General features: G+C 40.6%; 2 protein-coding genes across 2 annotated transcripts; both read right to left on the bottom strand.

The window, feature by feature from the left end:
* Nucleotides 1-1476: 1476 nt before the first annotated feature.
* LOC120433668 (olfactory receptor 8-like) lies at nt 1477-2689 on the bottom strand. The gene has a single exon (XM_039600347.1). The coding sequence runs from the start codon at nt 2431-2433 to the stop codon at nt 1477-1479; it is 957 nt and encodes a 318-aa protein (XP_039456281.1). The 5' UTR covers nt 2434-2689.
* A 2018-nt stretch (nt 2690-4707) lies between these two features.
* On the bottom strand, nt 4708-6118 carry LOC120433464 (olfactory receptor 8-like). Its single transcript, XM_039599718.1, has one exon. It carries the CDS (start codon nt 5852-5854, stop codon nt 4919-4921), a length of 936 nt encoding a protein of 311 aa, XP_039455652.1. The 5' UTR covers nt 5855-6118; the 3' UTR covers nt 4708-4918.
* Between the last annotated feature and the right edge of the window lie 7618 nt (nt 6119-13736).

Genomic DNA, 13736 nt, shown 5'->3' with positions numbered 1-13736 from the left:
CAACCAGCACTATACTCTATGCGAGTAGAGAACTGTTTTCTTCTTCTGAGTCAACTTAAGTCTTGCAAAAATTACACCCAGTAGGCCCTACGTCCTGTTCCATGGCCTCCCATACCTGAGTTTTTGTCATGTCTGTGTGTAGGCAGGCAGGAAGAGAGGACCCAAAATGCAGGACTCATGGAGGCAGAAGTAACTCAAAATACACAGCTTTATTGCTGGTAAGAAGCAGAACAGGAAAACACTAACTAAACTGGGGAAACAGAATAACTAGGCAGGTTGACAGGCTGGCGAACACAGAGGAAGCAAGGGTGAACAGATGTTAACGACGCGACACCGAGTAGGGAAAGACACAGACACTAAATACAAGAGGTGAACGGAGGGAAGAGGAAACAGCTGGGAGACACGGCTGACGCTGATTACACTGACGAGACAGGGAGAGCAAAAAGCTGAACGCACTGACATAGGACACAGACCTACAAAATAAAACAGGAAGCACACAACAGACAGAGACACAGACGCAGACTCATAAGCAGGCATAAAGACATCACGGACAGACAGAGGGACAGACAGAGAAGACTAAGCACAGGCAACCTAAACTAAACATGAGGGCAAGATAACGAAACCTAAACCAGAAATGATCATCATCATCATCACCAGATAGCTAAAGAAACAGAATACAATCACAATCAAAACACCATCACCCGAGAATAAGAACTAATCCATAATGCAAAACTAAACCAAAACATAAGAAACTCAAAATGCTGGGTCGAACCGACCCAGGACCGTGACAGTTTTTGCTTTAGTTGATTTTATAACTGCACTATGCTTGTCCTACCAAAACTAATCTAAACATATACTGAAATTTAGTGCCCTATCTCATTCAGGGATTACCATTACTACGGGCAGCAAGCACTTTGGAACTAGAGTATTATTGCAGGTGTTCCAAACCCGGTTCCTTGATTTTCTTATAACAAAATAACTGGAGTTCTGCTTCTGTGTGTGTTCATGCATGAGTTAGTCCGCATCTGTGATTGTAGGCTATTTGTTCTGTGTGGAACTTCATGAAAAGGGATTGAATATCACATCTCTCTTCTTTGGCCTTTGGAGTAACATTACATCCAGTGAAAAGATCTTGTGTGCATTTGCTGTACGTTGGTATAAGTTCATGAGCATGATCTGTCTGCATATATATTCCATCTCTCACTGTTCTGGGGTGATGATGTTCAGGACAGTGTAACAACTAGAAATTTGGTTTCCTACTTAAGAGCAATACAGTACTATAGAGGGTTACATTGTGACATGACCCCGGTAGTTTATTTTAAATAAATTCATAAAAAGACACAATTTCGGAGTGTTTAATAAATTGCTTTGTTTAGAATTAGGAGAAATTACATGTACAAAGTTGTTTTGTTATCTTTTTGGTTATATATCTGCTGAATGTTGTTCTCCAACAGAGCAAAGATCTTCTAAGACAGGCTAAATTTGAACAAGGATATTTATTTTCTCTTTAACAGAAAACCTTTGATATGATTGTCTTATCTTTGGTAAATTAAATCCATACATAAATGGGGTGAGCATAGGCTGAAAAATGAGGGCATACATAGGCAAAATTATACGAACTTCATTTGGTACCTGAGAAACTACAGACCTAAAGTCAATCAAGTTAAAAATGCACCCGACACACAGGTTTGACACAGAGATGATCTGAGGGGTGCAAGTAGTCACAGCTTTCTGTTTGTTTTCTTTTGATGTTTTTCGACAAACTGTCAAAATCTTCAGGTAAGAAACTAAAGTGAGACTGAAGGGTATGAAAAAACTCACAATGGCGAAGGATATGTCAGAAATAAAGCTTTGGATTGAAACTGAACATGAAAGTCTAATTATTAATTGGTGGTCACAATACACGCTGTGAATAATATTTCCACAAAACTTCAAACTGAAGATGAATGAATATGAGAAAATAAAACTAAGAAATGAAAAAACCCACACAAGCAGAATCATCAAAAACACTCTCTCTGTGTTCATAATCACATTATAGGTGAATGGATGACAGATTGAGATATATCTGTCATAGGCCATGGCTGCTAAACTACAAAGCTCAACAGAAGCACTTGTGTATAAACAACACATCTGCAGAAAACACCACGACACAGTCACCTCGTGGCTGTCTGAAAACATCTGTGAGAGCAAAAGAGGATACAGTGATGTGCTGGCATTTATTTCATTCACACATAAATTACACAGCAGTATATACATTGGCTCATGCAGTCTTCTGTCCACACGTATGACCACAATAAGGACTGTGTTGGCCACACATATAGAGAGGTACCAGATCAGTATTATGATGAAATACAGGTATTTTAACTCTCCCACATTTCCATAAGCAGCCAGCACAAATGATACAGTCTCACTTGAGTTTCCCATTTTCTCCATAATATGTCACAGTGGATAAGATAGATCAGTAATAATGATATATTATATTCATTAGAAAGAAATACCAGACATCAATATAGCTGAGCAACGTTTCTATGATACTGTTCAAATGCTGTTTTACACACACATGTTACCTGATTATGGCACGTTCCTTCTCAGCAGCTGTTGCACCTGTTGTACAATGTCCACATTAGCAATCAAAAACAAACAGCAAGTAGTCTTATACTTTAAAAGATTTAAGATTCAGTTACATAGATTCTTACATATTAAGAACACATAACAATAAACTCAGCTGCTTCCTTCCAGGTTGAACAAGACAAAAATAAGCTTCTGCTAATATTTATAGCTGCAAAACAGAGGAGGAGGAGGAGGAGGGCCAAACAGAGGCATTCTTTTCTATTGACAGTTATGTCTGACTTTTTTGTTTGTTTTATCCAACAGTGGGTGGATTATATTCTTAAACTTAGTTACAGCGCTTTCAGAAAGACATCTACTGTGACAAAGTCTACTCCCCACTGCTGTGTAATCAATTATTGTAAATGTAAATGTTATCAGGAAATGATCAGACAGGAGAGGGTTTTCAGGAAACACTGTTAAATGCTCAGTTTCTATGCCATACGTTAAAACAAGCTCTAGAGTGTGATTAAAGTGAGATTAAAGTGATTACATTTTGAGAGAAGCCAATTGAGTCTAATAACAGATTAAATGCCATGTTGAGGCTGTCATTTTTAGCATCTACATGGATGTTAAAATCACCCACAATAATTATTTTTTATTATTATTATTTTATCAGATAAAAAGTCTGAGAAATCAGAGAGCAACTCTGTGTAAGGCCCAGGTGGACGATAGATGATCACAAATAAGACTGGTTTTTGAGTTTTACAGCTGGGGTGGACAAGGTTAAGCATCAGGCTTTCAAATGAATTAAAAGTCTGTCTTGGTCTTTCGCTGATTAATAGGCTGGTGTGAAAAATTGCTGCCACACCGCCCCCTCGGCCTGTGCTTTGAAATTTCTGGTAGTTAGACCAATAGCGGTGGTTTTGTTTGTTAACTTCACCATTCACATAAAAGTTTGCCTCATCACTGAACAAAATCTTCTGCGTGAACTGAGGGTCCTGTTCCAATTTTTGTTTTGCCCATTCTGCAAATTCTGTGCGCCGATCTGGGTCATCCTCGTTGAGATGCTGCAGTAGCTGGAGTTTGTAAGGGTGCCATTTGTGAGTAGCTAATATCCGCCGAAGGGATGTTCGACTAATGCCACTCTCCAGTGACATGCGGCGAGTGCTACGCTGTGGGCTCTTGCTGAATGAAGCTAGGACAGCCACTGATGTTTCTTCATTAGTGACAGTTTTCTTGCGTCCACACTTTGGCAAATCCAACACTGAACCAGTTTCACGAAACTTTACCAATACGTTTGATGTGTCAAATGGCCCTCTTCCTATTGAAAAAACAAAAGTTGTATCCAAGATGGCCGACTTCTAAATGGCCACCATGGTCACCACCCATCTTGAGGAGTTTTCCCCCTCATATATACTAATGTGCCACAAACAGGACTTTAATATCACCAACCATTCCCATTTTATTACAGTGTATCCATATAAATGGCCCACCCTGTACTCTATGTGAGTAGAGAACTGTTTTCTTCTCCTGAGTCAACTGAAGTTTTGCAAAAATTACACCCAGTAGGCCCTACGTCTTGTTCCATGGCCTCCCACACCTGAGTTTTTGCTTTAGCTGATTTTATAACTGCACTATGCTTGTCCTACCAGAAGTAATCTAAACACATAGTGAAATTTAGTGTCCACTATCTCATTCAGGGATTACCATTACTACAGGCAGCAACCACTTTGTAAGAAGAGCCTCATGCAGCTGCCACATTATTTCAGGTGTGGAACTGGCAGTAGGCAAAGAAACAATGATTTTTTTATTTCCAGAAAAACTGGGGTTCTGTTTGTGTCTGTGTTCATGCATGAGTTAGTCTGTATTATGATTGTAGGCCTATCTGTTCCTGTGTTCTGTGTGGAACTTCATGAAAAGGAATTCAATATCACATCTCTGTCATTTGGCCTTTGGAGTAACATTACATCCAGTGAAAAGATCTTGTGTGCATTTGCGGTACGTTGGTATAAGTTCATGAGCAATGATCTGACAGCATATATAGTCCATCTCTCATTGTTCTGGGGTGACAATGTTAAGGACAGTGTAACAACCAAAAATTTGGTTTCCTGGTTAAAAGCAATACAATACTATAGAGGGTCACACCATGACCTGAGTCTGGTAGTTTGTTTAAAACTCATAAATTCATAAAAAGACACAATTTTGTATTGTTTAATAAATTGCTTTGTATCAAATTAGGAGGAATTACATGTACAAAGTTCTTTTTAAGTATTGCATGGGTGTTTTGTGAATTCAAATATATCTGCTGAATGTTATTCTCCTACAGAGCAAAGATGCTCTAAAAGAGCCTCATTTTAAACAAAGATATTTATTTTCTCTCAAACAGAAACCTTTGATATGATTGCCTTATCTTTGGCAAATTAAATCCATACATAAATGGGGTGAGCATAGGTTGAAAAATGAGGACATACATAGGCAAAATTATACGAACTTCATCTGGTACCTGAGAAACTAAAAACCTGAAGTCAATAGAGTAACAAATGCACCCGACACACAGGTTTGACACAGAGATGATCTGAGGGGTGCAAGTAGTTACGGCTTTCTGTTTGTTTTCTTTTGATGTTTTTTGACAAACTCTCAAAATCTTCAGGTAAGAAACTAAAATGAGACTGAAGGGTAAGAAAAAACTCAGAATGGCAAAGGATATGTCAGAAATAAAGCTTTGGATTGAAACTGAACATGAAAGTCTAATTATTAATTGGTGGTCACAATACACGCTGTGAATAATATTTCCACAAAACTTCAAACTGAAGATGAATGAATATGAGAAAATAAAACTAAGAAATGAATACAGCCACACAAGCAGAATCATCAAAAACACTCTTTCTGTGTTCATAATCACATTATAGGTGAATGGATGACAGATTGAGATATATCTGTCATAGGCCATGGCTGCTAAACTACAAAGCTCAACAGAAGCACTTGTGTACAAAGAACACATCTGCAGAAAACACCACGGCACAGTCACCTCGTGGCTGTCTGAAAACATCTGTGAGAGCAAAAGAGGATACAGTGATGTGCTGCCATTTATTTCATTCACACATAAATTACACAGCAGTATATACATTGGCTCATGCAGTCTTCTGTCCACACGTATGACCAAAATAAGGACTGTGTTGGCCACACATATAGAGAGGTACCAGATCAGTATTATGATGAAATACAGGTATTTTAACTCTCCAACATTTCCATAAGCAGCCAGCACAAATGATACAGTCTCACTTGAGTTTCCCATTTTCTCCATAATATGTCACAGTGGATAAGATAGATCAGTAATAATGATATATTATATTCATTAGAAAGAAATACCAGACATCAATATAGCTGAGCAACGTTTCTATGATACTGTTCAAATGCTGTTTTACACACACATGTTACCTGATTATGGCACGTTCCTTCTCAGCAGCTGTTGCACCTGTTGTACAATGTCCACATTAGCAATCAAAAACAAACAGCAAGTAGTTTTATACTTTAAAAGATTTAAGATTCAGTTACATAGATTCTTACATATTAGGAACACATAACATTAAACTCAGCTGCTTCCCTCCACATTGAACAAGACAACACTTTTATAGCTGCAACACAGAGGAGGGGGAGGAGGGCCAAACAGTGGCAGTCTTTTCTATTGACAGTCATGTCTGAATGTTTTGTTTGTTTTACATAAGATAAGACTGTAAAATTAGTACATCAACACATCAGTTATTAGAAGTCTTTGGTATTGTAGAGGAAGAAGATATTTTTTTTTTATTCTTAAGGGAAATTTAAAATTTCTCCATCAATGTTTTTAAGTAGCCCATAGCTTAATTTAAGCATCTTGTTGCTTTGTCGTCTTAACTTACACATTCAAATCCAGTTGTCATTTATGTTGTACTATTACCAAATGAACTCATTTGTCAAATATACAAGCCAACAAAACCATATAATTTAAGTTGAGATCTTGACACCACCAAAGTTGGTGTCTCCTGCACTTGAATCTTGGCAGATTCAAGTGCAGGAGATTAAAATAGGAGATTTAGTATTTACTGCTGTTTACACTTAGCTAGATTAATGCGATGGTGTTGTGTTTATTATATTGCTCTCTTTTTTTACTTGTTTTCTCTTCTTTTTCTCTCAACAGGTGATCCAGGAGTTTTTTTTTCTCTCTCTCTTTCTCTTTTTAAGTGCCCTTTCTCACTGTCCCTCTTCCCATCTGTTTTTCTTTTCCTTCATCTTTCTGTCTCCCTTTCCTATCCCCTAGTCATGTCTGTCCCGTCTGTAACAACTGAAAATAAAATAAAATAAATAATAACAACAAAGGTCGATCAAATGGACCAATACGGCAAGGCCGTGATGATCCACTTGGTAAAGTAAATCCATTGGGCATCCTTGCTGGTCTTCAGACAACAATTCTGATGGCTAAAGAACCAAATGGGACAGGCAAAAAAAAAAAAAAAAAAGAATTATGAACATAAACAATAAAAATGTAGAGCCCTGGTGAAGTCCCACCAGGAACAAGTCACACATCTTACGATCAGTGTTGTTGTGGCTAGTGCTAAGTGCATCAAATGGCTAGTAGCAATGGGACTGACACCTCAACAGGCGACAGCTACCTTACAACTACAGATGTGTGCAGCTCCCTCGACAATGGAGGTGAGAAACATAGTCAACTTAGATTTGATCTTCCCAGCCTCTTCATGGAGGAAAAATGAGACTGCCTTCCTTCTTCGTAATGCTGGTTGACATTCTGCTAGATTTGGGAATTGAAGATCTCACAGGTTGGGGCCTTTGCCAGACACTCTCAGTGCACCCTCACTTAGACTGGTAGTCAAGACCGCCTAAACCGAGACCAAGACAATACCAAAACCAGAGGGTATTGAGAACAAGACAAGACCAAGACCAAGTTGAGAAGAGAACAAGACCGAGACCAAGTTGAGACAAGACCAAGACTGAGACCAAGACTGAGACAAAAAAGACTTTAAGTTTTGTGTGCTTTTGAGGACTGACATGATGGTACTGACTGGCTCCAAAGTCATCTGACAAAATAGCGAACACCTCCAACAACTGTCTAAAGAATGAGAAATATTTAACTGGTTTCAGTTATACTTTATATATAGATAAAATAGTAACAAACTGAAGATTATAAACTTGAAATTACATCATGTCCCATTGTAGTAGTACTAGCCAAATTACACTGTATGATATCAATTTCCTTGAAATGGATTAGGCCTGTCAAAACAAAGTGATATGCAGATGTTATTCAAAAGTCAGTGGTCACATTTATTTAGTCAAACAACAATTTTAAGTAAAATTCAGTAATTAAACAATATAAAGACATGCGCACACCTCACATGAATCAGATGCAAACTACAAATATTACATACCAATGCAAATTGTGCATTAATAAGAATAAGAACAAGTGCTTAAAAGATTTTGACATCTTGATGTCTTCAGTGGCATGTGATTACAACACACTGCCAATGAAATTAAGCCTGTTGTTCAGTAGGGCAGGAACAATAGAACACAGACATTATGAACAAATAACAGATATCTCATGAACAAATTTATAATGAACAAACAGCATATTTTCAGAGAGGAGGGAGAGAAAACGGTTCACATTTTAAAACAGTGATTGATTGCACTTCAAGAAAACTAAAGATTGCAACATCTTATAACCTAGCCGTGCGCGGTGGGGTCTAGTTAGAATGCCTCCTCTACTAAAAACTCTCTCAACTGGGGCAGAAGAGGCAGGGACAGAGAGGACCTTCAAGGCAACACTGTGTAGACTTGGGAAACGCTCTTTGTTTTTTGACCAAAGGGTGAGTGCATCACAGTCACAGTCATTTATGCTGTCTAGGTACTTGCTTATTTGTGCATCAGTGCTTGAGTCCTGACTTGTGCTGCAACCTAAATGCCTTGTAGCGTGAAAGAAGACGTTGTTTTAGGGGTGGCGCTGAGTCACTATCCGATAATTCTGTGTCTTCTTCTGTTGGTGCTGCAGGTGCATCTCTGTCTACCTCTGTGATCAAAAGGTCTGGAAAAGGGTGTACACACACACACACACACACACACACACACACACAAAGACAGGATTAGACGGGATGCTTCTAATGATGCTATAAAACCAAAGACAGTGATAATAAGTGCAACAACAACAATAATAATAAATAATAATTATTATACCTATACCTATTAATGACTTTTTAAGGTCATCTCTGAACCGCTTCAGTGCTGGTCCGGTTTCACCATTTTGGACATCTAAATCAATCCAGGTCAGTCCAAACTGGGGGTCGAGCATGGTGGCAAGGAAGCAGATGGCTACACAGCTCTTCTGGATCCTTTTTGTCCATGTAAATCTGCCTGAAAATTCCATAGAACCATTTCTCTAAGGATCTTTTCAGTGCCCTGACTATAGGTATGATCTGGGGGGTTTGCACTTCTTTATAAGATGATTCTTCAAGTCCAGAACAGTGGGGACCACCATGCTAATAGTCACCTGATGATCACCTTCTGTAAGGTCTGTTGCCTCAGAAAAAGGCTCAAGCAAAGCACAAAGGTCTTTCAGCTGAGCCCACTCTTGGGCTGAAAACGATAAATTCTCTGTATTGCTGCACATTTCAGTGATGGCCCTGTGGTCAAGTGTGATCAGAGCCTTTAACTGTCTGTAGGTGCTATTCCAGCGGGTGTTGTTTGCTGCTGGGATGGACTTATTGGAGCCAAAGTGTGCCTCAAACCAGTCTTTTTGGTTACTACTGCTGTGCAACAGGGTTGTAAACATGCTGGCTTTGGCAATGGCTCTAGCTATTGCCTTTACCTCTTTCATCCCATCACTGATTAAGAGTTGCAGCGAGTGGGCGAAGCAAGAAAGACATTCATCCGTTGACCATGGATCAGAATCTTCTGGATCCTCCCACATTGTTTCGTCATCGAGGTCATCACTGCTGTCACCTTCAGGGTGCTCTACTTCTGGTATCCTGACTTTAGAGGCCCGCTTCATATTCGATGCATTATCCGGCAGAATTTAGCTTATTTTATGGCCAATGCCATACTCCTTAACTATGTTGTCAAATGCTGAGGCGATTCGTTCACCGTAGTGTTTCTCTGTGAAACACCTACAGTCAAGCAAAAATGATTGTAAACTGTAAGAGTCCTTGTTTTTGCAGGCAACATGAGCGGTAACTTCCAGGAAAGACCGAAGCCTCCAGTCAGACCAGAGGTCTGTTGTTATTGCTACATTTGGCTGGATTTCCTGGGCTTTGATTATGTCACCCTTCACTTTAGTGACAAGGTGAGGTATCAACTTCTCTGTCAAGGTGGTCCTAGACACAGGAGTGTATTTGCTATCCAGGACATGCAGGAAGTGTCTAAAATGTGGATTCTCAACGATAGACAGGGGGAGAGAGCATCCTACAATAAGGTCCTGGAGGATGGACTGGGTGATGGCCTGTTGCCTGGGTGAATTCGAGGAAAATAAATGGATGCTTGGAGCAAACAATGATAATTGAGGTTGTGTGGGATTGACCGCTATCACTGATGTTGCAGATCCTGCTTTGTATTCCAAGTACCTACAAAACAGGGAAATAGTAATCCGTAAGACAGTTTCTATTCAACCACAACAAACTACTGTATCTTACAAGCACAGTAATTTTAAATCTATCAATGAGGGCTAAGAGCCGTGCTTAGAGAGTGCTTTGTAGTGAATCGCTCACACCGAACGTGATAGATGCAAACATGTTTACATGTAAAACAAGAGCGTCAGGTTTACATGTAAAGTCAATGGGAAAGCGTGATGACACGCGATTGCGGGTCCCGCGAACATTCGGAAGGAGATTTGCATCGCGAAAACGCGTGAAATGCGCGTCAGTGTACCGCGTCTGGCGCGTTTGATTCGCGAATAAAACCACGCACGTCAGTTTTTGTGTTGCATTTTGTGCATACACGCGTATCGCGTCAACCGCTCGAGGTGGAAAAATCTGAACTCCAGCGTCAATTTGCGCTGTGACAACCAATCAGGAGCCTGGTGAAGGGGCAGATCCAGCCAAAGCCCTTCATTCTTCATTCAGCATGGAGGAAAGGCTTATCAGTGCGATGGCTAACCATCCAGAGCTGTATGATGCTAGCTGCTACTTCTACCGAGACAGGAATAAAAAGGACCTAGCTTGGAGGCACATAAGTGAGGAAATCAGGCAACCTGGTAAGTTCATTCATTCTTCTTTTGAATTTTCAGACTCGCCCAATGAAGCCGCACAAAAGCTAGCAAGCCCGCCTACTGTCCCGCTATTTTCCCACTGATGTACAAATACCTTTCCGCTAACAAGATAATGTGTTTATTCAGAGGACATCTGCAGGAGAAAGTGGAAGAGCCTCAGGGACACGTATAATAAGGAGAAGAGGACAGAGAAGGAGAAGAGGAGTGGGTCTGCAGCAGGATCAGGGAAGAGATGGAAGTTCTTTGCGGTCATGGGGTTTCTGGACCCCTTCCTCACCCCGCGGGAGACAACTGGCAATATGGTGCGGACCGTGGAGAACTTCCCCCCCGAGGACCAGGGACAGCCCGGAGAGGCAGCAGGGGAGTGTCAGTCAGAAGGTATGTTTACAATGAATTAATGTAGGCAGTTAATTTATGCGTGTTGTCATATAGGAATATATTTTGTTTATTAATAAACAGTATACAGTGGTCCCGCTGTTCATCCGTCACTACTTCGCCTTTTCGCTGTTTTTTTTATTGCACCGTACAGCTTTCAACAATGCACATTGCATTCTGCAGCCTGATTGACAAATCTCCTCCGTGTCGTGTCTCCTGCGCTTTCCAAACTTATCATGTTTGGTTTTGATAACCATCATGTCCAATAGAAAAAACAGCACAGAAACACTCATAACTATGACCCTCATTCGGAAATACACACCTGCACCGCGAGGGAAAAAGGCGCACAAAAGTGGCGCCGCAGACGGAGAAAAAGCGCGGCATAATAATACTTTTACGTTTTAAAATCGACAAAGGTTTGCACTTTGAGAATCAACTTGTGAGAACTGTGACTACTGTTCATGTGCTGCAATACATGAGGGACCACTGTATATAATTTCTCTATGACTATTGTTTTCAACCTGTTAACATTTAATATTGTCTTGATAGAGCCAACTGATTCTGCAGCAGAGCCATCCCCTGTTGCTTCTCCTGGCTCCCCAGTCCCTGGTCCCTCCACTCCTGCTGCTGCACCCACAGGTATGTACAGCAAGCACTGATAGCTTTTTACTCACTTGGATTCCCTTGTGATTACCTTTACTAAATATCTACAACCAATGTTTATATCCTGTTTTTTTTTTTTTCAATTTTGAAAGTGAAAATCTAGTAGCAGCCTTCTCATTACTTTGTGTTGTTTTGTGCTGTGTTTTACAGGCCCACAGATGAGGACAGTTCAAAGGCGGACGAGGGGCGGGTCCCAGGACGGTCCAACAGCGGTGAAGCTGGCCATCCTGGAGTCCCTGAAGAGGCCACGCCAGTCTCCAACGGAGCATTTCCTCCTCGCCCTTGTTCCTGCTCTGGAGAGCATGCCGCCTCAGACATGAGAATTCGTGAAATTTCAAATGTATGAATTAGTTTTTGAAAACACCACAGCTGTGTTAAATTTGGAAACATTAGACCCTAGCGATCAGTAGTTTTCTGATGAGGCAGCAGGCTCTCCAGGGCAGAAACAATGTTGTTATTTTTCCCCTCCTTCTCCCTGAGGCTCTTCCACTCCAAGCTGGGTCCTTTTTATTCCTTTATCTCTGTAAATAGTTAAATTTTATATATTTATGTTCAATGTTTTTGTTAGTGAATTTTAATATTTTTTCCAATAAACATTTGTAATGACTAATGTCTCTGTTCTACTACACAGCAAATATTGGCACCCAACTTGACACATGTAGAATTGATTTCATATTATACTAATGACAAAATATACTAATACAGTGGGTTGCAAAAGTTTGGGCAACCTTGTTAAAAGTCATTATTTTCCTGTACAAATCGTTGGTTGTTACAATAAAAAATGTCAGTTAAATATATCATATAGGAGACACACACAGTGATATTTGAGAAGTGAAATGAAGTTCACTGGATTTACAGAAAGTGTGCAATAATTGTTTAAACAAAATGAAGCAGGTGCATAAATTGGCAACACACAAAAAAAAGAAATTAAATAAATATTTACTTTATATCAATGTGTGTGTCTCCTATATGATATATGTAACTGACATGTTTTATTGTAACAGCGATTCATACAGGAAAATAATGACTATTAATAAGGTTGCCCAAACTTTTGCATCCCACTGTATATAGGAACATAGTGAAGACAAGTTATTTAAGAGAATAAAGAGAGGTTAGTTTATTTTGGAGTAGAGCTCCATTTATTAAGAAAATTTTAAAAAGGCAGGAACACTCTTTAGAGGTTTGTGGGTGGCTCTTAAAAGAGCCGTTGTGGGGAAGTCACTCGGACTACAAACAAGCTATTCCTTTGGTTGCCAAGACACTGCTCCCTCCGCCAAGAAGTGGGCCATGAACTTCTCCCTCACCAGGGCAGCCTCTCTGGAGGAGTTGTTTGCTGCTACACGACCCAGGCCTTGCAACGGCTCTACCACAGCAGGTGCCACACCCCTCACAGCAGGTGCCCCTCTCTCGTCCAAACAGTGCAGAACATTTTGGAGAACACACGTTGCCTTCACACACTTCTCCGCAATTTCAGGACGGAGCTCCATGGAGCGCCGATACAACTTCCACTGTGAGGAGTGGATACCGAAGGCACCCTCCACTATCAGCCAGACCCTGGAAAGGCGATAGTTAAAGATCCTCTTCTCTAATGGGACGAGGCGTCCAGGGAAAGGCCTCATGAGCTCCCGCCGTAGCGGGAACGCTTCATCAGCCACAAAGACATGGGGCTGGGCTCCACGGTGTTCTCCACCAGGTAGAGGCTGGTCAGGAGGCAGATGGAGAGTCCCAGCCCGAAGAGGCTGACCAAAGGTGGAGTTGGCCAGAATACCACCATCGCTGGTCCTCCCATACCCCCCAACATCAATAACACGGAAGCGATACCTTGCATCCACAACCGCAAGGAGAACAATGGAAAAAGGTCCCTTGTAGTTGTGGAACATGGATCCTGAGTTGGGGGGTGCCT

Source organism: Oreochromis aureus, linkage group 16 (genome assembly GCF_013358895.1).
Source record: "Oreochromis aureus strain Israel breed Guangdong linkage group 16, ZZ_aureus, whole genome shotgun sequence".
NCBI classification, from domain to species: Eukaryota; Metazoa; Chordata; class Actinopteri; order Cichliformes; family Cichlidae; genus Oreochromis; species Oreochromis aureus.
The sequence above is the reverse complement of the archived record's forward strand: the minus strand, read 5'-3'. Positions and strand labels throughout refer to the sequence as shown.

Coding starts and splice junctions, on each gene's coding strand:
- LOC120433668 (XM_039600347.1), bottom strand. CDS start 2,433: ATGGAGAAAATGGGAAACTCAAGTGAGACTGTATCATTTGTGCTGGCT.
- LOC120433464 (XM_039599718.1), bottom strand. CDS start 5,854: ATGGAGAAAATGGGAAACTCAAGTGAGACTGTATCATTTGTGCTGGCT.